Source organism: Oryzias latipes, chromosome 4 (genome assembly GCF_053564925.1).
Source record: "Oryzias latipes strain Hd-rR chromosome 4, Olatipes_Hd-rR_3.1".
Taxonomy (NCBI): domain Eukaryota; kingdom Metazoa; phylum Chordata; class Actinopteri; order Beloniformes; family Adrianichthyidae; genus Oryzias; species Oryzias latipes.
In genome coordinates, this window is record NC_136240.1 from 32,587,926 (window position 1) to 32,612,352 (window position 24,427).

Here is a 24,427-nt window from a genome sequence, read left to right on the forward strand (position 1 = left end):
CTGCTGCAGAGTCAGCCGCTGAAGTCACTGCGGAAGCTCCTGCACCTCTCTTCCTCATCCTCCAATCAGACTGCGTCCTCTGACATGCGCTACCAGCCACTGACTAACTCCACTCAAGGCGGTTTCGCTGAAAACCGAGGTCACTCAGGGGTCAGCACCCCCCAGCTTAAGAGTCGACAGACAGGCTACCCTCTACCGGGACAGCTGGAGTCCGGCTGGCACTCGTCCGCACTGGGCCGCCCTGAGGGCAACCCGTACCCTGAGCAAATGGGCATCAAAGGAGGTCAGAACGGGCACGGCTTTGGACGCCCCTCCAGATCCCGGATGCCTAACCTCAACGACCTGAAAGAGACTGCTCTGTAATCTGGACCCTCACTCCGGCATCCTGCTTTCCTTCTGTGGCCCCCACATCCCCTCTGTGAACCTGTGCACCTGCTGAACACACACTCACACCAATTCCTGTCCTTCTATTGTAAACTCGGCTCGCAAAGAGGCCCAAGGCCTTTTCTGTCCGGATTTTTTAAAAGCTTCCATGTTTGATAGAGTTTCTATGGTGTAATTCTGATTTTATTTGTATTATAAAGTAAATATACGACAGATTCAGCACATATATATATATATAAATATGGATAGACAAAATGTAGATTTAAGTGTAAGTATTTTTTTGTTTTTATTAAATATAGAAATATAGTACATTTTACTGTGTAGTATTACCTTAAGAGTACTTTAAGGCATTTTCAACAAATAAAGTTCAATCCCTTGTTGCAATAGAGACTGGTAATGTCAGTAACGTGTGTCCATCACACCCCTCGATGGTAACTCTGTCCAAGCTGTCTTGCTTTTTGGGCGTCATTCTGCTCCAAACAGTCCAATGTGCCACACAATCATCAGAGCAGCCATGTTCTGCTTCTGCTGCTTGGGCCACTGACTACTAAACAGGTAAGCCTGACCCTTTTGTCTGTTTAGATAAGTGTCTCTTGATGAAATTCAGCCATGTTACAATGTGAGGTGGCATAAATTAGCAGATTCTCTGACCCACAGTGCCGTCTGTGGGGCACAGTGAAGCATTGCACATATTCTTTCCTGACAGAAACCTGTCACACATGCAGCCATGTGCAGAAAGCATCTGCTACACAAAAACTGCTAATGTACAATAGAAAAAAAGGATTACACTTTTATTTTAAAGTGCTTCTCTTAGTGTCCCAGTTGTTGCACCTTATTAAGAAAACTTCAATAATGTCCACGAATGCAGAATGTGGTGAGCAGCTTCTCCCCACTCTAACAAGCCGAACTGTCCCTCTATTGCACACAAGCTGCTTCCAAGTGGTTCTGCTTACCTCAGTCGCTGAAATGCACAAACGCTGCATAAACGTTTGCCGCTGCAAAAGAATTGGATCCACAGAACATTGTCGCTTCTCGCAGTCTAGCTTAGAATGTAATGTTTTTATTAGAGCCAGAGGAACATAAAAGCCATTCTGGGTGTTCTGGTGTAAAGACTCCAGCACCTTACCTTTCCCCCTTTATTAGACGCTCTTCTCTGTTTCCACCAACCTCTCTTTAGTTCTTGTGAGTTTAAAGCCAAATTTAAAAAAAAGAATCTTGTAGTGATCGTGATTCTTGGTTATTATTTTCAAAACTGAAGTCCTTTTGGACAACGTATTGTAGTTTTTTAAAATCACTCATGGTAGTTTACTAAATGCCATATTGTTAAATGTCCTTTTGTTCGCTTGTCCTTCCTTCTTCAGTCGCAAATTACGATTTCTTTTTAGGTCTGTCTGCAGAATGCAAATCTTACTAAAACGTTTTCCACTCAGACTTCTGCTAACATTTCCCTGCAAACAGTCTTAACTTTTTTTGTTTATTCAGATCCAAAACACTCTTTATTTCTGACTTTAATTGTTTTAAATTCGTCAATCTTATTTTATTTTTTTCATTATTCATCAGTTAGCCTGCTTAAGTTTCCACCAATTTATGTTTATGTTTAACCACTGATTTCTGCTACAGTTTTAGCTGTTAGATGCCTTTCTTTAAGTAGTCTCTTGCCTAATATTTTCACACATTACTCATGTTATATTACTATGATTTTGTTTTTATGCCTTTTCTTTGGTAATGTCTCAGCCTTTTACTTATTTTATTGGTTGTATTTTCATTCCAATGCCGGTTTGTCTTTGTGACATTTAGCGGGTCGGCCTGTCGGGCCTCACCGCACATCTGTGTTTGAACTGTTTGCTTGTAATGAACCACTTGGGAAGAGCTTAACAAAAACTCCCAGAGTGGAAAAAACTCATTTCTCTTCTGTTAAAAATAAAGTGCCATCAGAGCAGCTTGGCAAAAAAAAAAGAAGAAAAAATAAATACTATTTTCGTGCACTTTGAAGAGACTTGAGTCTTGGCAATATGTCCCTGATTGTAAATTCTTCTCCTCCTTTTGCTTGTGAGGTGTGTGAAACTGAGACTAAAAAACACTGAACCCAGACGTGACCAAACGTGTGTTTATGTCCATCGACGAGGACGCTGCATACTCTGTACTCGCCACAGTTTGTATTTCCGTTTGGATTCTTGTTTCTGGAGGAGCACTGTGTATTATATTAATACTGATGTGTGACTACTTGTTTGGTAATATTTATAACAGGAAATGTTTAAAACAATTGTTTAAATTGAACCAAGTATTAGGTTTGTGCTTTTGTAATACAGACACAAATGAGTAGCATAGTCCGTATTTATCAGCTTTTCTCCCAGCAGAGCATTTTCATGACAATATAAAACCCATCAATCAATGAATGCTTTACAGTTTAGAGTATACTTGTTTATTTGTGAAAGTTAATCTCCAATAAAACAGCCCATTTGATTTAAACGTTTAAACTGTTACTTCTTTTATATCGGCGCAGCAAAAACAAACCAATCTGCGGTCTGCCACAGATCTCTTGATGGTGATTTGGGCGATTTTTGGTGCAAAAATCTCCAAAGCACATGAGAAATTTAAGCCAATTGTTAATGGCGTTGTGCTGACATGTATATATGTTTAGCTTTAAGTCTCCCCAAAGACGTCCAGGCAGGTTTAAAGGGCCTATATCATGCTTTTCTTAAGCCTTTCAGAGTAAACTATATCCATATACAGTACGGACCAAAAGTTTGGACACACCTTCCCATTCATTTAAATGAATGGGAAGGTGTGTCCAAACTTTTCGTCTGTACTGTATATAATAGTAAATCACCTGTGGCACACTAAAGAACACATTCTGTATGAATAGTTATTTTTTCAGCTCATTTATCTACTGGGAAGTGATACGACTCGATCTTGGAGGCACCGGCTTTAGCTCCGCGTGTGTGCCGCCCATTTCATGACATCGACCTAGAGCTAACCATCTATCCTACCACGTGACGTTTTCCTGGCACAAAATGAAAGATATAGCTATCCAAATGTCCTACCTTGTCAGATAGTCCTACCTACTGGATATAAGAGCTGCAGCAGATCCATGCCTACAGTGCGGTTCAGCTCCAACGTAAATTGGTAGTCCAGACGCTTCCTGGAAGGGGCGGGTCCTCACTTTGTGACATCACAATGTGAGGTCCCGCTCATTTTCGTGGATTGGGAGGGACTGGTGCTCAGCTGGTTTTTAAGAGGAATACTCATCAAAACACTGCTTTGGGGTTGTTTTTTTAGAGGGATTAACATTATAATACGCTGAATAGCTCAAAATGTCGATTTTGCATGATGTAGGCCCTTTAAAGTAATCCTCTCCAGCCAAGCAAGTATCGGGGAGGCAGGAGTTGGATGGCTTTTGCTCTTCATGGGCACTTGTTCGTGCACATCAGCAGCTCCATCCTCATGGCAATGCGGGTGTGCCAGCCCAGCGGCAGCAGGCGGATGTAGCGAGCTATGATGGGAGGTCGGAGCAGGTTCTGCACCGTAGAGGAGCGATCAGAGTTCCCATAAAAGACCTGCGGAATGGAGATGCATGTGAAGGTGCTATACTTTTATTAATATGTTTCTCCATGAGCACTATACATTATTTTTAGGAGGGGTCGGTGGGGATAGAGGATGCATTAGCACTGATAAGAAGACCCAAACCCAGATGTAAAGGTTTGAGATTTAACTACGGTACCAACCCTGTTGTTTCCTGTCTGGTCTTTGTAGTAGACCCAGTTGAGAGATTCCACAGAGCGATACTGGATGCTGTATTTAGTAATCCACTCATCTGCATCGCAGCGGCCCTGCATGAGGATGCCGGACACCACGCTCACTTCCTTTAGGTCAACTTGGATCCACTGGTGCAGATCGTTGAACTTGGATAGCCACGCACACCTGCGAAAAACGAATGTGCCCCAACTGAAGCATGTGGAGAGCGTGGCATGAAACGCAAATACAAAAGGGTTGCTTGAACAAACCCAAATCCTTGATTGTTAAGGCGAGCCTTGTTGGGGATCCAGGAGGAGTACCAACCGGTGTACTGGTCCTGATTGGAGCAGCTGATCTGGTCGGAGTTCACAGATCCTGATTCGAAGCCGAGGGCTCTGTGGTACGGGCACTCTGGGAAAGATGAGGCGCATCTTTAGAAATGACTACAAATCAGTAGATCTACTCATTGAAATGGAAGCGGTCTTTTTCCGACACTGCTGGGAGTGATCTCCTGTGTCTTACAGTGAGCTTTGATGCTCCTGCGACTGACGTGATTAGATGAGGGAGCATGATCTGAGTATTAACTGATGTGTGCTATCATGCCAGACAGGGAAGGGCACACCCTATTTTCAGATTGCTAATCTTCTTGTCACCTCCCTGCACAGGTAATGAGATTTACCCAAACACTTCCAGGCTTCTTCAGCACAGAAGCTCATTTCCAAACCCCAAGCTGACATGCACTGCCAGGTTAAGGGTAGGTTGTGCTGCTCCTCCCCGCATATTTTGAACATACGATCATCAGCTGCGAGACCCACCGGATCCCGATCCAAATTGGATGACAAAAATCCATTTGCCCGTTTTCTATTCCTGCTTTGTTCAAACTGAAGTCCACCCCAGCTGTTGGGCAGTTTATAACCTCCAGAACAAGTGCAGCTTTCACCATTTGAGCGGACACAGCAGATGGAGTCCTCACCTGGCATGCAGCTCCACGGGTGACCTTGAGGCGGGGAGGGCGTTATCAGGAGCGGTGAGGCGGCAGTCGGGATGCGAGTGGTTGCATCCGCGGATTCACAGTCACAAGTGCAGGCTTTCACATTCTGCGTCCATGTCTCGATCACCTGCTGCTCCTCCTGGAGCTCCTCGTCATGGGCAACCTCCTCCTCCTCCTCCTGATGACCACGCACAGAGGACAGAGTCTGAGATTGCACCTGGAGTCCGTTAAAGTAATGATTAAACCCGTGTCCTCACCTCCTGTGAATGGACTGTGATCAGGGCTAAACCACAGCAATCGATGCAAAAAAATAAACATGTAAAGATTGAGTAACTTCACATACAACACAGTTTTCCCGTGGTTTACATCAATCAAGAAGTTGCCTCATGCTGCATATCATCAGCAACACAGTCACGAACATTCATGCTGGAGCTTTTTCCATTCCAAACACATCTTACTGTCTTTGCGTTCTGTATAAAAGGATCATATTTACCCAGAAGCAGGAGAAGCAGCACAGCAGCACGATGAGCTGGAACCTCCATCTCCTTCTTCAGCTGTACTGAAGTGACACGTGTGTGACACCCAACTGTAGTGGACAGGATTACTGTAATCCACTGCGATGGCCTTGTCTAATACTCTTTACAGGTCCTTACATACCTCACTTAGGCAGCTCTATTTTACTGCAGCTGCACCTCTGTGAATACCTTCACCTCAACGGTCAGTTACATGTTGAGGTCGTTCCAGCAGGAAGCTCACACTAACTTTAGAAACAAGGCAAAGTGAGGACAGCCCTTTTTCAGTCAGTCGTTCTTTTTTTGTGACACTTACGGGGTTTGGCTGGTTCAGGTTCACAGAGTTGGAGCACTGGTAAAATAAACTATGCTTCGAAACAACAAATGATGCTTTGCTGTGACCTACATTTGGGAAAGGAACGGACTCCACTCCTCCTCGTCATCTGCACTTGTCGCAATGTGCACAAAGCTAAGCTGGTTCGATTCTTTCCTCTTCATCCTCGACATAAATCATTATCCAACTAACTGATAATGCAAAAAGAGACTTTAGACATCTAGAAGCGGCTCCACAACCACCTGAGAGAATCTTCTCTTAAACAGAGCCGATTCTTACTCACGGAAGAAACCAGATCAGCCTCTCAAAGCTGAGACCCTTAGTATTTTTGAATGTCAACATTTGCTGTGATGAAAATCACAAACAGTGGGCGTTTGGATCTGCAGAGTGCAACTTGGGGCTTCTCTAAAAAAAAAAAAGAAATGGCAACATGATTACTGGCAACAACTACAAGCTTCTTCAACCAGTATTTTTTTGTCTGCTCCTGATTCACGGCGATTTCAATAAAAAACAAATACTCAGAAATGCAGTTTGAAGCTGAATTTTCTTTATCTTCTCCATCATCAAAAAAAATGCTACAAGAACATGTTAAAAAACAGAAAAAACACACGTTGGGGTGAGAGTTTTAATTCAAACTGTCTTGCAATGTGACAGTTCTACAAAATGAGTAAAAACATTACACAATGACTGGAAGGGAATATGAATATTCATGGGGAACGACGTCTTCTAAGGTCAATTGTCCAATAATGAATAGATTTATGAATCTAAAACATAAGCTTGATCTGTACCATGTCACTTCTGAATGAAACGATTATTAAATTGTACATTTTTATCATTTCTAAACGCAGTCAGAGGACAGCTTTCCTGTCTGCTTTCTGCCGCTATGGAACAGGTGCTCCGAGTCTTCCGGCTCTTCATTCGCTCCTCGGGCTCATCGTTTGATTGATTTCTAAAGTAACCAATGAGCTTTGAGATATTGAGTTGAAGCGTGAAAAGGGGCGGAGACCCGCTCGACCTGTCCAGCAATCACATTGAGTCGCGAGCGCCTCGGCAGCCAATCAAGAGCCAGACTTCAGCCGCCCGTCTACACGGTCGGTGTCGCTGACTGGGCAGCTCATTTCTGATCAGGGTGTCGGCGGGTTTAAAGGTTAGTACATTGATTTTTTATTCTTATTTATCGTTTACGTTCGAGGCTCTTCATTCGCTGGTTTAAAAAAAAAGATGTCTTTAAAGATAGCAGGTGCTAATGCTACTATTCGAGTAACGGTACTTTGTGGTACTTCCGCTGTCTTGTTGGGAACAGATTAGGGATTATTTAATTTTTGGGTCTAAATTTACTGTAAATTAAACCGTTTATAAATATTATTAAGGTGTTGTGTTCCTAATTAGCTTGTAATTGTTTGTTACAGATTGATTGTTCCTCCCAGAATTAAACCTGGAGTGAAGTATTGATGCACTTATCGCATAAAACAACTTATTCCCACACTCCCTACAGAAACCTAGCTTCCTAAGAACCATGTTATTATTATTGTTTGCTAACTTGAATACCCCTGCATCATATGTTCACCTCCTGTTTGGATGAATCTGCCCAGGATGCTGCTTCTCCTCCTGACCATCAGCATCACCTCCTCATTTCAGATGCAGTTCATGCTCCTGTTCAGTCGACAGGGCAAGCTCCGGCTCCAGAAGTGGTACGTGCCGCTGTCCGACAAGGAGAAGAAGAAGATCACCAGGGAGCTGGTGCAGACGGTCCTGGCTCGGAAGCCCAAAATGTGCAGCTTCCTGGAGTGGAGAGACCTGAAGATCGTTTATAAGAGGTGGGCGCCTGTTTGCGAAGAGTTCATAACCCACTCGGGTGAATTCTTCAACACAGAACCCCTTCGTAGATGTGTTCCCCTTCCACGGTAACACCAGGGGACAAAAAAAAAAAAAAGATCATTAGCTTTTCCTCATTTAAACCCTGTTGCCGTGCCAACAGACTAGCAGGCAGACTATGGGTGAACCCAGGTAACCCAGCAGGCTCAGGCAAACACAATCTGTGCAGCGGAAACAGAGGAAGGCTTGTTTAAAGGGAGGCAACGTAAAGTTATTCTTTGATCGGGCATTTATTTGGATCCTGCAGGAGATGTTAGGACCCAATGTGTTTTAAACATGTTCTTGTGGTGTTTCTCACATGAAGAAAAATTAAACTTAAAATTGCATATCTCAGTATTTTTTAGCCAAATATTTGTGAGCAGACGGAAAAACGAAGTTTAAAAAATAACATGTGTGACGTAGACAATACGGTGGGCGGGGCCACAAGCTCCCTGGTCCGCTCCATTCTGATGCATCCACTTCCGGACATTTAGATCCATGTTGGTCTTTGTTTTCCTCGTCTGAGCTGGATTCTGGATCAGAACTGTACGGCTGGATAGCTACGATATCTCTCATTGGTTTTGTTGCACCGCTCCTGTAACCTTGGGGTTCTGAGGGGCTGTAAGCTAGTGGGAGTCAGGGGGTGGCTTACACCACTCCAATGGTCCTGCCCAAAACTTAGAGGCGATTTTCTAATGAACTCCTGCCGCTCTACAGAAACTATGTCCTGGATAAAGATACAGGTTTTTAGATTTTGTCTGAGAACAACAACAAAAATTATAATGAAATGACCACTGGGAACCCTTTTACAACAGATCAAAAGATGATGGAAGTGAGTCTTTAAATAAAAGGCTTTTATCTTATTTTATTCATACAAAGAAATTTACATTCATCAGTAGAGTGAGGCTAATATGGCTTTCTGTGTACCAATGTGTACATGTATTGCTTGTGGCCAATATGAATTTCCATCTGTTTTTGTGTTTGGTTGCATGTAAATGCCTGCAAACAGCATCAACTTTGTTTGATCTAATGTCAAAATGACAATTATTTGTTTTTTTTTCTTCTTTTTGTTTACTGTAATGAGCGTACCGCCTCCACACAAATGGATACACCGTTGACAAAGCAAAGCTTGATGTTCCCATGATTCTTTACAGAGAAAGAAAAAAGGAAATTTTTATTTTAGCCCTTCACTTGATCTTTACAGAAATGATTAGCTGTTCCTTTCAGTATAACATAATATTAATGTTGCAGTTCTTTGCTTCCCTTTTCCACAACAATCCCTCGTTCTTCCTGCCTGCTTCGCTGCTAAGCAGCTGAACAGAACCCTTTGTGTTCCCTCAGCTTGGCTCCGGATCGCATCATTAGCACATTCAGCAGACAGCTATGAAGTGAACCATGAAAAATGTCACTATTTACCAGTTCCATCAGTGACACAGCGTGGATGCCGTCGCTGGCGCTCAGTTTGGTGCTGCCGTGCCTCGGATCCGCGCTCCACCTGCGAGGGACCGCCTTCCTTATTAACCAATCATCACATGCTTAAAGAATGCCTTTGGGATTATCGGGGATAAGTACGGGGCTTAACTGATTCAGCATTCTTCATCTGCTTTCAAGCTTTTAAACTAATACTTCCACACGGTAAACAGCGGCCTCCAATAATAACCGAGATGATAACCCTTTCTGCACCAGCACATAAAGAGTCATGGTCATTGTCTTTGTTTTCGCTGAGAGACGTGCGTTTTCTGCTGCGTCTTGATTGGAAGTGTGTGTTGTCTTGTTGCAGATATGCCAGTCTGTACTTCTGCTGTGCCATAGAGGACCAAGACAACGAGCTCATCACTCTGGAGATCATCCACAGATACGTGGAGCTGCTGGACAAATACTTCGGCAGCGTATGTGTGTGCTTTTCCGCCTCTGCGGGTTCGTCCGCTCACGCTGCGTCCGCATTGAGCAGAGGTGTTTTGGCTTCTGTTCCGTAGGTTTGCGAGTTAGATATTATTTTCAACTTTGAGAAAGCCTACTTCATCCTGGACGAGTTCTTGCTGGGCGGAGAGGCTCAGGAAACCTCCAAAAAGAATGTGCTGAAAGCCATCGAGCAGGCGGACCTGTTACAGGAGGTAAGATGGCAAACGGGTTCCTTTTTCCATCTGGTTTTTCAGCCTAAACATTCAAGAAAACATATTGATACTTAGGTGGAGGAGAAAGTTTTACATTTTCCTGTATTCTTCGGAGTATAAGTCACATTTTTTTGCATAGTTTGGGCTGGGGTGAGACTTATACTCAGGAGCAATTAATGCGTGATTTTTTTTTTCTTAACATAAGTGGGCTCATTATTAATTTTCCCACTAAGACCCTATCTATCTATCTATCTATCTATCTATCTATCTATCTATCTATCTATCTATCTATCTATCTATCTATCTATCTATCTATCTATCTATCTATCTATCTATCTATCTATCTATCTATCTATCTATCTATCCATCCATCCATCCATCCATCCATCCATCCATCCATCCATCCATCCATCCATCCATCCATCCATCCATCCATCCATCCATCCATCCATCCATCCATCCATCCATCCATCCATCCATCCATCCATCCATCCATCCATCCATCCATCCATCCATCCATCCATCCATCCATCCATCCATCCATCCATCCATCCATCCATCTATCTATCTATCTATCTATCTATCTATCTATCTATCTATCTATCTATCTATCTATCTATCTATCTATCTATCTATCTATCTATCTATCTATCTATCTATCTATCTATCTATCTATGTGTACACCTTTGGGAGAATCTCTGAATGATCTCATAAAACCCACACATGGAGACATGCTTACTGATTTTTTTCTAGAGCTCTGCAAAAAAACAAACCTGATCTCTCAACATCATCCGGGTCTTGCATTGACTGTAAATTCAGGAGGATTCGGGATACCTTTATTGTCATATTGTCATTCCACCACAGGGTTAAAACTAAATTTGTGCCTCTGGTCCCGGGCCAGCTGTTTACAATGCGATTATGACAGGAAGATAGAGACGCATCAGTGTGATTTTATTACGATTTCTATGGATTCTTTCACCGTTTCTATGATTATTGCACAGAAATTTAGTATAGAAGGAAAATAAACAACATAGCACAGAGCTCAGCAGTCTTGCTTCTGGGAATATGATATGAAATTCCCGCCATAACCCCTAACTACTAAAAAACTAGTGCGGGACTATGTAGTGCTATGAATTTTAAAAGCAATTCGGACTCAACGCTCACTACTTTTTTTTTTTTTTAAACGACGGATAAGACGTCTTCGATTGAACGAAGTTAAAAACTCACTGATTTGAGCGTATTGCAACGATTATTTATGAGTCCACTGTCTTCCGAAGATAAAAACGTTGATGGTTTATCAAAAAAAATACATTTAAACGCATTTTTGGCAGAAATTGTTCAGACGCATTGCATTGTGGTTTTGTGCTTTTTGCAGAGACTTCTGGGAAATTTCCAAGGCACTGGATTTTGAAATTGTAGATTTGGACAGCAATACAAAATGGCTAACGCCCTATATAGTACACTATATAGCGAGCAGTGAAGGAACCATACAGTCAATGCTTCCCTGTTAGCAATGAGGCTAAAACCTTTTAACAGTAGTTTCTGCCTTACACATCTGGAGGGTTTAGTTTATGAACAATTTTTTTAACCAGCGTCAAGCAGTAAATTTGACGCACGTCGACGTGAATGCGTACACACCGGGACGAATATTCGCCAGGCGTTATTTGCCAGCGTTTTTCGCCACGTTTTTTGTGTTCACACCCAGGCGATTTTTGCTGACGATGAGCCGAGCGAACATGCAATTTCATTCCCTGCCATTAGATGGCGCTTAATGTAAAACAGAAATGCTCCTGTACACAAGGTGGCGCTGCGCAACTTTACGCTTCTTAAAGTCGCTTTTCCCTCAGAAGAAGAGAGCAAGTATTTACGCGCTTGTCAGAATCAAACAAAGAAAACATGAATATTTCAAGCACCAGTAGCTCCAACTGGTGCTTGGTTCGGGGATATTTTAGAATGTCCGTCATTATTTCTTTGCAGCAGTGTAGACGCTACTTGGCGTCTATCTTCTTCGCTGGTATGTGTGCTCAGCAAGGCAGTTTTGTGTTTGAGCGCCCCCAAGTTGTGTTTCACTGTAACTTCAGAAGCTCCAGACACGTGTGCAAAAGCGCCATTCTCATTGGTCGTATAGTTTTTGACGCGGCGCGTCAAACCAAAAAAACGAACCCGAGGCGTTTTTTAAAAAGTGACGCTTTGACGCGTGGCATTTTTTCGCGTCGGTGTGCACACTCACATTGGTGCCCCTTTGTTTAGTCACGAGGCGTTAAACGTCGGTGAATATCGCGCGCGAAATTCTTCCCGGTGTGAACAGGCCTTGAATCGTGCTCTGTGTGAGCGTAAACACACGCCTGACTTAGCGGAGTCACGCTTTTCTCCCAAACGTGCGACTTATGTATGATTTTTTTTCTCCTCTTCTTTGTTATGCATTTTGTTTGCTGCTGCGACTTATACTCCAGAGTGACTTATACTCCGAAAAATACAGTTTCTTTGCTTTCTCAGGAAATGAAGGTAAGTTGGGAGAAAGTAGCAGAAAGGCCAGAGCATCACAACAAAGATGAGATGCTTCCGTGATGAGAGCAACAAAAGAGATACCTTAAATACAAAACAAACCTAAATGAGACAATTTAAGTTGACTTGGGGGGAGCGGTGAGCTGCAGACGAGCTGCACTTGGGCACCATTTGGTGGTTCAATCCCCCAATCCAACCCCCTTAATTAAGGGATCACATTGGGTCCCATTTTTAAGGTCTTTGGGATGACTCGGTCTGAATTAGAACCCAGGACCTTCCAGTTACAGGGGGGGACACTCTAACCACAAGGCCACTGAGCTGGTGTCAGCTGGGACTTCTCAGGGGAAGCCACAGCAATGACCAGCATAACATTTACGTCTATGCTTTCCCTGCTGTAAAGAGAAGGCTTTTCTCTTGGCTTTGGGTGGAGGATTGAATGCAATAGCTGACTCTTTTCCTGTCTCTCTCTCTTTTTCTTTACTGTTGTTCTCTGCAGAACATAGACTATCAGACGCGTCTGTTTGCAGGTACAGTCTGGACGCTGTAGATTCACTTCTGTAATTTTAGAAAATAGATTCCCCAAAAGTTGCTGTGCTTTTTCCCCACCATAACAATCCTCACAGCCCCTACCCCGACCCCCTAACCAGTAATTCACTCAAAGTTACCTCTACACTCAGGTTCCATGAGCTTAGCATTCAGTTGTAACTTAAGAGAAAGTTGCATAACGGTCATTAATGTCCCAGTAGACCTGCTGAAACAAAGAGTCGCTTGTCTTCTCGCATTGAGCTGCTTTTCTTTATTTGCATTTCAGGTCAAATTAAGGCTGTTTTTAAGCGGGTGTCATCTAAAAAGTCCTTTCATATGTTCGAAGAATGAATTGTACCTTTGAGTGTTCTTTACTTTGTGTTTTTTTTAACTAAACATCTGCAGATTTTACTGCATCAGAGGATCAGTCCAGGTCACAAAGAGAAAACAGCCCCATTCTGTTGATTATGTGAAAGACATAATTGCATACTTTGTACGATAAAGCAGTCAAACATACTTTAGATCTTTGCCGTTTGATCTAATCAGTCGGTTGACTCTACTTTTAGTTAGATGGAGCTCCTGGGGAAGAAGGAATCAGGGCGCCACTGAAAACCCACCAGAGGAGAAAGCAGTTATGCACAGAGTAGAAAGAAACCAGAGCACTATAGGAACAGTTTTCTTTATCATAAAAGGACGAGATATTGAATAATGTTAAGTAAATACCTTCTTCACATGGGACAAAAAGGTTTATCGTAGAAAACAATCTTCAGGAACAGTTTTCCATCAGCTGCTGTCCATCTGCATCCATAACAAACTGAAGGCCTGAAGGGCCTTTGGTTTGGAGCATCCGGTTTTCTGACACAAGGGAAGTGAAAACCACCAAACACAACCCAGGTTAGAGAGCAGTTGGGTCTCTGATTGGCCCACTCCCTGGAGTGAAGACCGGGGAGGTCTGTCAAATGAGGAGGAGTTGTGACTGCTAAGTAACTGCTGGTCATTACCGGCAGGCGTTCAGACCGGACAGCATGGGGTTGCAGCTCTGAACTCCAGCCTGCATGAACGTCGGTCTTTGTGACTTCCTGTTCCTGAGTGGAACAGACGCTCTGTGAGGCTGAGAGCAGCATGAACGCTGCCGCGGAGCACCTCACCGTTCTTCTGCAGCTATTTGTCACCTTCACTCAGTGGACTTTTAGGAAATTCCTCAACATACAAACAGATTTCTTTCGCCAGTGATGATGTTTTGCTGAATTTCACGAGAAAATCCGACCTTGAAATTCAGTTTCAGTCCATCTATAATGATAACGATAAATATTGTTAATCAATTGTTTGACTCTTTGTGATCCCAAAAAGCTGTTGCACAGGAATAGGTCCTGTCTGGTTTTGGTTAAGCTGCTGCTGCTGGTTCTTGGATCGTTGCAACGCAATACTTTGCATGGGTTAGTAGATCGGACAACAGCACCAACCAAACAGAAAAAGAAAGACGCCAGAGATAGGAATTATTCAAAACGTTGTCTTTATGATGGTTGCTTTCATAAATTGTGTTTTATACGCTCCGTTTGACAGACAGAGAGAGGTGCAGTAATGACACAGAGGTGGTACTGTAGACACTTAAGTATCCGTATCAGAAAATACCGGCTATCGGTCACAGTTGCAGGGTAAAAATTGGTTATCGGTATCAGCCGTAAAAATGAAATCGGCCCATCCCTAGCTGTAATTACAGCAGAGAGGCGTTCTGGACTGGATTCCTTTTTATAAGCCTTTCTAATGAAATTCCTGCTGGCCAGGCTGCCGCTGTGGCGGAGGCGGCAGCACGCAGGAAGAACAAAGCGTCCTCAGAAGGTTTGCGGCTCCGCTTCACGTCAGGGACGAGTTCAGGCGCTGCTCACCCGATTCTAAATGACCGTAGGTTGAGGGTTCGGTCTTCCATGTGCTGCATCATTCTGTTTGTTTTATGGAAATGTTTGCCTCACAGGTGTGATGGTCCCAAGTATGGCCTCAGAGTCCTCTGGTCTTTTCCAGAGTTAGGCCTCGAAGGTGAATACTCTGTGTGGAATTAGGCTGTTTGTGCCTGTAGAACCCAGTCGTGTCCGTCTCATCGTCTTTGTGTTTGCATTGTTTCATCCTGCTGACGGTCAAACACCACACTTTCCTGGTAGTCGGTCTTTGTTTTCCCGTGTTTGTTTGTGCTTGTGTGATCATGTTCAGGCTTTGTTTTACACCCCAGAAAGCCACTCCTGTTTAGTTTATGTCGTGTTTTCCTCCTTAGGTCACCTCTTCTATTTCTCAGGACTTTTCTGTGTCATTCAGTCTTACGGTTCAACCTGAAGAACCGCGGCATGTTAGCCTCCCGCCTGCTGCTCCTGCGTCCTGCATGACCCGAGGATGAAGTGGCTGTTCTGTTTTCTCTCCCCCAGCCCCGTCATGAATACTTTAATGTGCCTGTGTACTGATTGGCTGCCGCGGCCTCCGTCACTGCCTCCTCCGCTGCCGCCGCCGCTGTCCCCGCTGCCGCGGTCCGCCCTGCATGCTGAGCTGCTCAGTGCCTGGCACCTTTCTTTCCCTGAGCACCTGCCGCTGTCATTGGGCTTAAGCATGGCAGTCACGAGACGATTTTCTGCACTGTCAAGCTCCACGAGTGAAAGAGGCTCCAGCGGCTTCCTTCCTTCTGCCAACATCGTCACCTGTCTGCCATGAGTCGTGTCGTTTTTCCACAGTTTGTTTTTTAAGTGAAAATTATGAAGCAGAACGTTTGCACGTGTCTAAAAGCTGAAGCTCCAGTTTCACCTCTTGGATCTGCAGAATATTTGGTTGCATCCACTAAATCCTTGGAGGAAAAGTGTGAGGATATTTCCTGGTTTGTGTTGCTGTCAGGCTCAAAACGACAAATTGTTCAAATCCACTATTTCAAAACTCTGATTTCTGACAAATAGGACAATTCAGAGTTTATTTCTCCATTTTTGTGTATCTTATGGAGTGGGGAAAGTCTGCCCCCTGCTGTGGAGGAGGGAGTACAACATCCTGCAGCTACAACTCTGTTATATTTACCAGCCCACTCCTTCAAATCTATCACTTTTATAAGTATTTTATTGTAGTGTCATGGGTTAAATAAATATGTACACTTTTACTTATAAATGCAATAGATTTTAGCTTATTTTCACATGAAGAAAGTTTGGCATTTGTGGCTCTTTCTTTTCAAACTTCAATCATAAAAAAACTTTAATCAGTTATTATCTTTTGTAGTGTATTGAAGCATGTGATTAAAATAAAATCAGGAGTAATTCAAAGTCAATTATTAAAGAAATTGAACACGTGTTTTTGTATGACCTCATGTTCTGCCACATAAAAATGCATAATTTTCTGTTTCTCACCTGGGATGTCTTAACCTCCGATAATAATAATAATAGAGTCATATCAAACTAAATTTGTTTAAATTTCTGTGCAGGTTTTTTTTTTAAAACTTGGACACTGAGGAAAACCAAATTTATGTCAAGAAGTTGATCAAAAGTTTTTTTTGTTTAAGAAATTTCAACTAAAATGTGATTTAAAAGCACCTTTCCGTAAATTTTCAGAAAGCTCTTATTCTGAAAAATATTTAGAGGGTTATCACCCTCTACTAAAAATCAGAAACTAATGTCACATTTGAGGTGCTTTGGTCTGACGTGCTGGACGGTTATCTCCAGCTCAGTTTGAGGAAAGCAGGGAAAATCCCTGCGGAGCAGAAGTAAAGTGACGCCTGCAGTCTGCCTGAAAGCCCACCAGCAGCCTCCAGATAAGTAAATGTTCTGCAGAGATGGATGGATGCCAGCCACTCCATCATTCCTCGGAGGCTCTTTTGTTTGTGAACGTCCATCTGATCCTCTAATCGGAGCGTTTCCAGCCACAGAACATACCTGCTATCAACCAGCAGAATGCTTCAAAGAAGAAGCAGGAGGAAGTCTGGCAGTCCCACCACAGCAGCTCCGCCCTCTTTATTTCTTTGTCCCTCCACTTTATTTGGTGTAACCTCACTGTTGCTTCATGCTGTTTGTGTTGAGTTCAGGGTTACGCCTCCCTTTGTGCTCTCACAGCAAGGAGGAGGTCGAACTGAGGAGCAATGATTTTAAATGCAAATATATTCTGGCTCTTCATATTAATCATTGTTTTATCTTTAAAGGTTTATTTCATTGTTACATTTGTAGCTTCTAAAGTATCATATTTTACTAAAAAGAATCAGTCTTGTACATAAAATAACTTCCATCTAAAGGTATTTAACCTGAAATGAATACAATTGGCAATTACAAATCAATGTTGCGCTGCGTTTACGCCGAACATGATTCGTTTGCCAAATTCATGTCGACCGCCTCTCATTCGCCACGCTGCGAACTTGGTGCTTGACGCCTGTCCAAAAATGTGTTCATAGCTTGACGCCCCTGCCGCATGTGGGAGGAGCTTCCACCAGAAATTGCTAGCCTGATTGCTACATGTTGCATGGTCTGTGTTCTGCTCTTTTACAATCTATGGAAGTCCCAAAGGGACAAAAGATGAGAAACATAAGCAGTAGATCACTGGACAGCTAGACTCCTCCAAACTCACATTCCAAACAGGAAGTAGAGGTAAGGCATTTTCTATGGATGACGTCTCACCCGTTTTGTCCAGTGAAGAATGTCTATGGTACTCTTTTGTGTGTGTTTTTACTGATTACTAGCGCTTGTCCGCCACCTACAGTGAGATAAAACTTGATATGAAGAGTCAAAGTGGTGCACGGCCTGCAAATCTTGCTCCATAAATGCTCATCTTGGTGTCATATTAATCTGGCCGGGAATAAAACACAATTATTTGTTTGTCCATCATGATCATGTTTACAACGGTGGGTACTTCCGTGTTTTGAAACGCTGCATACACGAAATCCGAATCCCTGATTGATCACAACGCCACGTTGCCCTGATAAAGCATCAAAAAGGTAAATCCGTTGAACTTCCAGCGTGTGATCAATGAACGCCATAGTTGTATATGGAGTCCGCGCCCAAGCATGAAAATTGGCGTAGAGGTGCGCGATCACGAGTTTCCCCGATGCGGAAGTCCAAAATTCTGGTCTATTTGCATTTGCATGGGTTTTTCATTGAAAGTGGCCACTTGAACACGAGTCAACGCAGCCGGTGTGAACGCAGCATCAGGGCCGGTTTATACTTCAAAGCGATTTGGAATCGCTTAAGTCGCTCCAATGGACTCTTAATGCAACTCAAGTAATTTGCAATCGTAGGGCCAGACATTTTTTTGGCTGATGATGAAAACTTCAATGAAGAAGTTAAGAAATACCCAACTTCACACAGAGACAGAGAGAGCGGACATTTAGATCAGTTGCAGATCAACTTGAAGACCCTCTAGACTAGAGAGGCTAACAGGTTTGAAATCTGTGATAGGTTCTTATCAGTGTGCTGTCCTTTCATTCATTTAATGGGGCTTACTCACCCTAGTTTAACCCTTGTGCTATCTTAGATGACCCCACTCTTACATTGACATGTTCTCCCTACCATGACAAAGGGGGATAAAGGTGGAAAGATTTCATGTAATCCATGGACACCAGTGAAGATCACAAAACATTGAAGAAAAAAGGTTCAGAGTACTGTCTAGTGGGTCTAGATGACCCAACTCCCAATAGTAAAGTGCCTAGGATAGCACAAGGGTTACAAGGCAATTTACCCAGCAAGAATTTGCTGTTTGCACAGACAAGACAACATCATTTTGCCTTTATGCAAAGATTAAAAAAAATCATAAAACAATCAATATTTATGAGTAAAAAAAATTAGATTAGGCTCTGAAAGAAAATCCAAATAATCTGCCAGTTCCTCTGCTGTAAGGATGATCTGCATCAGAGAATCCTGTTGTTGTACTAAGGTTTGAGGTCATGATTGTATAAAATGAAGACATTCGTTATCGTGTGATTGCTGTAGAGAGCTGGTGTCTCACCTTAACACATTTTTTTGTGTTTTTCCTTCATATTTGATGCTTTTGAAGACAATTTACTGAGTTGAAATGTGTTAATTTCTTTCTGACTTTGTGCATTCAGATGTTTGAACCTCTCAAACCTCAACTTGGTTTTAATGTTTTCCTATATAAATCTGAAGGGGTGTTAGCTTCCTGGTTTATTCTTTTTTGTTTAATGATGTGTTTAACAGAAGAACATCATTTCAACAGCATACCTCTCTGATACAGGATGATAATTTACCTTTTTAAGGTTTTAGTCATGTTGAGATTCACATGACTATTGTTTTTTTTTCTTCTCTATAGTAGAACTAAAGATTTGTGTCTGCTTGCTCTGATCAATCCCATCTCTTTGTTTTTGTGCTGAACCTTTTCCCAGGATACCAAAGTAAGTTTTTCTCCTTCTTTTTTGATGGTGTGGTCTAGAAATGCAGCTGAAGTGAGAGACTCCTGTGGAGGATCTGAGCAGGCCAGTTGGGTTAAGACTGCATTTCTGCTGCTTGTTTCAACTGAAAGAAAATTCTGGATAACACTTAATAAAGACATGTTAAGGAAAATAAAGATGCAGGCGCCACTATAGACAGTTTATATATAAAAAGATCACACTTTGATTTTTTAAAATTAGCTTTAATTATTGTAAACATGATACTCGTAATGTTATGAATCAGATTTGTCAATAACTTATCCCTCCACGTGAAAATGAAAGCTCCCATGGGTAAACTGAGTGGACTCTACTGAGGTGACTCATAACACTGAAGCACAGAGGTGGCAGGATGATAATGTGGGACAGGATTAGTGCAAGAAAAGTCCCACTCCAATGAAAATTGTCATAGGTGTTTAACATGGTTTTTTGCGTCATTCTTTGGATGGTTAAGGACATCTATAAAGAAAATTAAGCTTAAAATTGTATTTCTAAGTATTTCTTAATATAAATGGTTGTGAATCAGGAGCAGATGAAAACATGAGAATGCTTTGACAATACATTAACAGAGTAAGTCTTTAAGTAGTTACATTTAAAATGTCATGTTTGTAAATGAATCAATAGTGGTTTCATCGTTGGACCGCAAAAAGAATACACATGAAAAATGAGTATCCACCTTAAAAAATAGTTTTTAATGAACAAAAGACAGATTAGGACAAACCAATTAGCAGATGTACACTAAATTTGAACATTTGAATCTGAACAGGAAACAACAGTCATTTAGATCAAAGAAATGCAGTCAATGATTTGAACAAAACTGAATAAAAATGTCCTCACTTCTGTTGTATTTCATAAGTGTTGTCTGTGTGGAATGTCTTTAAATTGTGCGTTTCACCTTGTTGGTGTTTGTGTGACACTTGAACAAATAGTTCTGCATCGGTTTTACATCAACTGATGAGGAGCCGGTTCTTCAGCACGTCCGTCAGCATGGAAGGTGCTGGTGACCCTGAAAGTGTTCAGGAGTCCTTGAACGTGTCACGATAAAGAGTGTGAACCCTGAGGAAGTCTTGTTTCCAAGCTGCACAGTTGTGAGCGTGTTGCCGTCATCGTTTGAGCCAAGCTGCGGGTCTGAGGAGTTTCACTGCGACTGTGGTTCCTCTTCCTGCAGGAAGCAGAGACTCCACGCAGTGTCCTGGAGGAAATCGGACTCACATAAGAATTAAAAGCCCCCCTGCCCTCCTCTTCTGCCTCATGGGTCTTCACTCGCGAGCTAGAAACATCACAGTCACTGTTTCCATCAGAGTTCCAGTGTTTATGTACAGCCATGTAGCACTTTTTACCTGCTTATGCTTCTATTGTTGAATCGCTTGCTAAAGCAAATGCAGCAGCGTTTTGAGCTGGTGGAGCTCTCTGGCTGAATCTGTATTGGATACATTTTTTTATGGAGTAAAGTCCGGATTTTAAAAGATCTTTGTCCAGGTCACTAAAAGGTCGTGTTTTAAGGTTAAAGCGAAAGTATGACATGATAAAAGCCAAAGAGTATTGTCTTATCTGCTGAATTCTTGATCATGTTTCAGGTGTTTACACACCTCTGCTGCAAAGTGGTTCTTAAGGTGGAATTTTCTATGTCTGTCATTCTGACAGCTGAACTTAACTGGATGCTGAACGCCTTAAACCGCCAATTGGTTCTAAAAAAAAACACGGTTGCATCGTCACACTGAAGCCAGTAAATAAATGCACCTTAATGATTTTATTGTTGTGATTATAGAAGCCGAGGAAACTGTTCATTAAAACTGTGATTTGTATTCATTTGTCTTAAAATCCTTTTAATTTAAAACCATTTTGTGACTGATAATAATCAAACATAAAAGCTACCTTTGAACACAAAACTCTCAGATTACAGACTGGAATCAATTTTCTTTTTTTTTTTTGTAAAATCTTTTGGTCAGGTTAATAAACAAGGTTTTCCTTCTTCCTATTCCTTTTATTATTATTTTCTTTAAATGAAGATTCAATAGAGTACAAAACTCTAAACAGACAGGAAGTTGATCACAGTTTTTTGTGAAGCAGATTTCACAATACCTTAAAGGATTCAAATTAAGAGACAAAACAAAAACATATTTTAATGTAATTTTATTTATTGTATTTTTATTTTATTTTGAAGATTTACAGGTACATATAGTACACTTAGCTTAGTAACTACACTATACAATGTTGGAAGTTTTGACTGTGACATGAGGTCCACTGTGATTCCTTAAAGTCTACATTTGATCAGACATAAAATCATATTTTCACATTAATATATGGAAGAAGACATAGATAAAGGGGATCCCCTGTACGATAAAAAAATGACCCCCAGTACTTCTCATGCATCAAACAGCATAGTCAGGGATAGATCTCCTCTTTTTGCAATGATGTTTAGAAGAAGGAAATGCTGTAAACAAAGAGAAAACTCCAAAAATAAAGTTACAAATCATTTATTTTCCCTAATAAACAAAATGCAAAAGAGAAATCTGAATACTTGGTCTTTCCACCCTTTGCCTTCAATACAGCATCAGTTCTTCTAGGTTCACTTGAACACAGTTTTTGAAGGGACTCAGCTGGTAGGTTGTTCCAAACATCTCGGAGAACTAAACTCAGATCTTCTGTGGAAGTAGGCGTCCTCACGTTCTTCTGTCTCTCCATGAAGTCCCAGAAACCCTCCATGATCCTTGGATTAGGGCTCGGTGGTCCATGCCGTCCCCTCCAGAACTTCTTCTTCACCTTTACACTGAAAACAGTCCTTAATGTCTTTGGCTTTATGTTTGGGGTTTCTGTCCCGCTGAATAATAAATATAGGGCCAGTTATACAAATCGCATGATGGGTAAGTATCTGCCTGGATCTCTCAGCATGGAAAACCTCATTAGTCCGGACCAAATTTCCAACTCAATTTGCTGAAGTGCAGCTCCAAAAAGTCCAAGAAACCTCCACCTTGTTTCACTGTTGTCTGATGACACTCAGTATTGTTCTCTGCCATTATTTCTCCACTTTCGTTTCTACATTTTCCTCCATATTTGAGTCGCTTGGTCTTGTTTCCATGTCAGAGGTTTGGTGTTTTGGCTGCGTCTCTTCCCTGAAGATCACTTCTAGCTGTGACGTGAGACCGTCTTGCTCAGCTCCATCTTGGTGAGGTTGAGAAAGTTTCTGTTTCACTTCATGACTGGATTTGAATGTATATGCCAGACAAAGGCAAAAGTAATAAACATTGAGAACTTTTGTTTGCTCGCTTTGCATTTTGTAAATGAATAAAAACAAACATTCTTTACATTTTGGAACAATTTTTCTGTTTCTGTGACAGCATGACAGAAGTATATGACATTGTATACAGTGTATACATTAGTTATACATGTCTTATAATCTGTTGATTAGTTTGTGAACAGTTAGTGGAAACACCATTATGGCCATATTTAGTTGTTATTTTGGTTTTTAAAAAAAAGATGATTCACTGAGATGAAGGTCCTGAGCTGTTTCCTGTTGTTCTGTCATCACTGTTTGACACTGAATCCCTCTTTTAGGATTCTTAAACTGGAGAATTAGGACACAGAAAACTTCTTGTTCCTTTGGTCAAAAATAAAAATAAACAAAAAAGAATTACAGACAATGCTCTTTTAGAATAAGGTCTTACATGCTGCAAAGTGGTTATTCTGACCTAACAACACAGAAACCCAGGTATACCTGACTTCAGCGAATCTTAATAAAAAACACACACAGATCTGAAGACATACCACATCCATCCATTCAGTTTTAAAACCCATTTTGTCCCTTTCGGGGTCACTTGGGTGCCGGAGCCTAACCACTCGTGGGCAAAGGCAGGGTACACCTTGGACAGGTCGCCAGTCTGTCGCAGTGCCACGATGACACACCCACACACACCAAGAGACAAAAACATCAGGTCCCCTGTTGGTGATTCCGTATCAGGTTCCCCAGCCAGCACCTGAAACAGGGCCCTCTTGATGTGAGGTACGAGCGCTAACCACTGCACCACTGCACCAAGACAAACCAGTCTTCTGAAAATGCAAACGCAGTGGGTTGGGGTTCACACTGGACAAGCAGGGAGGGACTTCTTTTCTTTCTTCTTCAACTGTGTACTAGCGCATGTACGCCACCTACAGTTGGAAATGTGAAATGATGACTTGGTGTAAATCTCGTGATTTTTCAGGTTTTTCTTTAACAGCTCTATACCGATTTATGAAAGGCTTGGTGTTGTATAATTCCAGCCGGACAGAAACCACAATTATTAATTTCTCCTCCATTTTTCATTTTCAAATGGTTGGCATTCTGTGATTTAAAAGGTACGTCATCCATTCATCACTGCTAAATCTGAGTCCCTGATTGGTCAACGGTGGAGGGTGGTGCTGACAAGAGGGTTTCAATGGCAACACCTGTGGGGGTCGTCTCCCTGGCGGATCTCCCAAGCCTGCCACCATCTTTCACACCCTTCCGACAGTTGACCTGGTTTTACATGCAACATGCGTGAATGTGAAAGTTTTTAATGCCAAAGCCCAAATTGCGCTTTTATGCACGTTTAAATAGAGTTTTCATTGGACGTGGCAGCATCTTATATCATGCAAAATGAACTTTTTGAGCTTTTAAGTGTATTATGATGTTTATTCCTCACAAAAACCAACCCCAAAGGGGTATTTTGATCCGTTCATGCATTTCTAAAAAATATGGTCTCTGAGTCCCAGCCCCTTCCAATCCACAACACCAGGTGGGTTCTCACATTGTGACATCACAAGGTGAAGAACCAATGAGTTATGTCGCTAGAGGAGACATCACGTAATTCCTCATTGGATGAGAGCACCGCCATCTTGGTGAGGTCAAGTCACTGCTGCAGTGCATGCATGTGAACACATTCTTTGCAAAATGCCAGTTCATTGTACAGGTTTCAAGAGGTCTAAAACTTCTAAATGTTTATAAATTATTTTTAACAATTCTTTGTAATGATTTTTTTATTTGTTAGGAGTCCTGCATCTATGCATGTTTCATTAAAGTTTGAGCTTTTAAGGCTGACAGTTTCTCTTATTTAATAACAGTAAATGATGTGTATA

At 41.9% G+C, this 24,427-nt stretch overlaps 3 protein-coding genes across 20 annotated transcripts in view; 2 read left to right on the forward strand and 1 right to left on the reverse strand.

The window, feature by feature from the left end:
- Positions 1-2,853, forward strand: part of LOC101173854 (cyclin-dependent kinase-like 5) — a 47,406-nt gene extending 44,553 nt beyond the window's left edge. For all 9 annotated transcript variants that reach the window (XR_013655806.1, XM_011474466.4, XM_011474467.4 and 6 more), the window contains one exon: positions 10-2,853. Coding sequence is in view for 8 of the 9 variants with exons in the window: in XM_011474466.4 (XP_011472768.1) it covers positions 10-363 (354 nt within the window). In the remaining variant the exon portion in view is untranslated. The remainder of the gene's footprint in view (positions 1-9) is intronic.
- On the reverse strand, positions 2,791-9,332 carry LOC101172068 (retinoschisin). Its single transcript, XM_011474468.4, has 7 exons — positions 9,227-9,332; positions 5,604-5,696; positions 5,368-5,393; positions 5,093-5,288; positions 4,389-4,530; positions 4,110-4,305; positions 2,791-3,941 (listed from the first exon to the last, which is right to left on the reverse strand). The coding sequence occupies exons 2-7, from the start codon at positions 5,650-5,652 to the stop codon at positions 3,789-3,791; spliced, it is 762 nt and encodes a 253-aa protein (XP_011472770.1). The 5' UTR covers positions 5,653-5,696; positions 9,227-9,332; the 3' UTR covers positions 2,791-3,788.
- On the forward strand, positions 6,982-22,641 carry LOC101174095 (AP-1 complex subunit sigma-2). Of its 10 annotated transcripts, none has more exons than XM_004068330.4 (7): positions 6,982-7,103; positions 7,595-7,773; positions 9,591-9,699; positions 9,787-9,924; positions 12,926-12,956; positions 14,927-14,988; positions 15,369-16,265. In XM_004068330.4, exons 2-6 carry the CDS (start codon positions 7,595-7,597, stop codon positions 14,977-14,979), a joined length of 510 nt encoding a protein of 169 aa, XP_004068378.1. In that variant the 5' UTR covers positions 6,982-7,103; the 3' UTR covers positions 14,980-14,988; positions 15,369-16,265. The 10 variants fall into 10 exon arrangements, 9 of the variants coding, with proteins under 9 accessions (XP_004068378.1, XP_023810287.1, XP_023810291.1 ...); XM_023954519.2 differs by having other exon boundaries at positions 15,221-15,380; XR_013655807.1 differs by lacking the exon at positions 12,926-12,956 and having other exon boundaries at positions 15,369-15,439.
- The last annotated feature ends 1,786 nt before the right edge of the window (positions 22,642-24,427 follow it).

What these genes read in the sequence shown, in the direction of transcription:
- LOC101172068 (XM_011474468.4), bottom strand. Translation starts at nt 5,652, where the DNA reads ATGGAGGTTCCAGCTCATCGTGCTGCTGTGCTGCTTCTCCTGCTTCTG. An exon ending in GCTGCTTCTCCTGCTTCTGG is followed by an intron (nt 5,394 to 5,603) that starts GTAAATATGATC and finishes GCTGTGGTTTAG; the next exon opens with CCCTGATCACAGTCCATTCA. An exon ending in CTTAACAATCAAGGATTTGG is followed by an intron (nt 4,306 to 4,388) that starts GTTTGTTCAAGC and finishes CGTTTTTCGCAG; the next exon opens with GTGTGCGTGGCTATCCAAGT.
- LOC101174095 (XM_023954516.2), top strand. Translation starts at nt 7,595, where the DNA reads ATGCAGTTCATGCTCCTGTTCAGTCGACAGGGCAAGCTCCGGCTCCAG. An exon ending in CTGAAGATCGTTTATAAGAG is followed by an intron (nt 7,774 to 9,590) that starts GTGGGCGCCTGT and finishes GTCTTGTTGCAG; the next exon opens with ATATGCCAGTCTGTACTTCT. An exon ending in TGGACAAATACTTCGGCAGC is followed by an intron (nt 9,700 to 9,786) that starts GTATGTGTGTGC and finishes TCTGTTCCGTAG; the next exon opens with GTTTGCGAGTTAGATATTAT.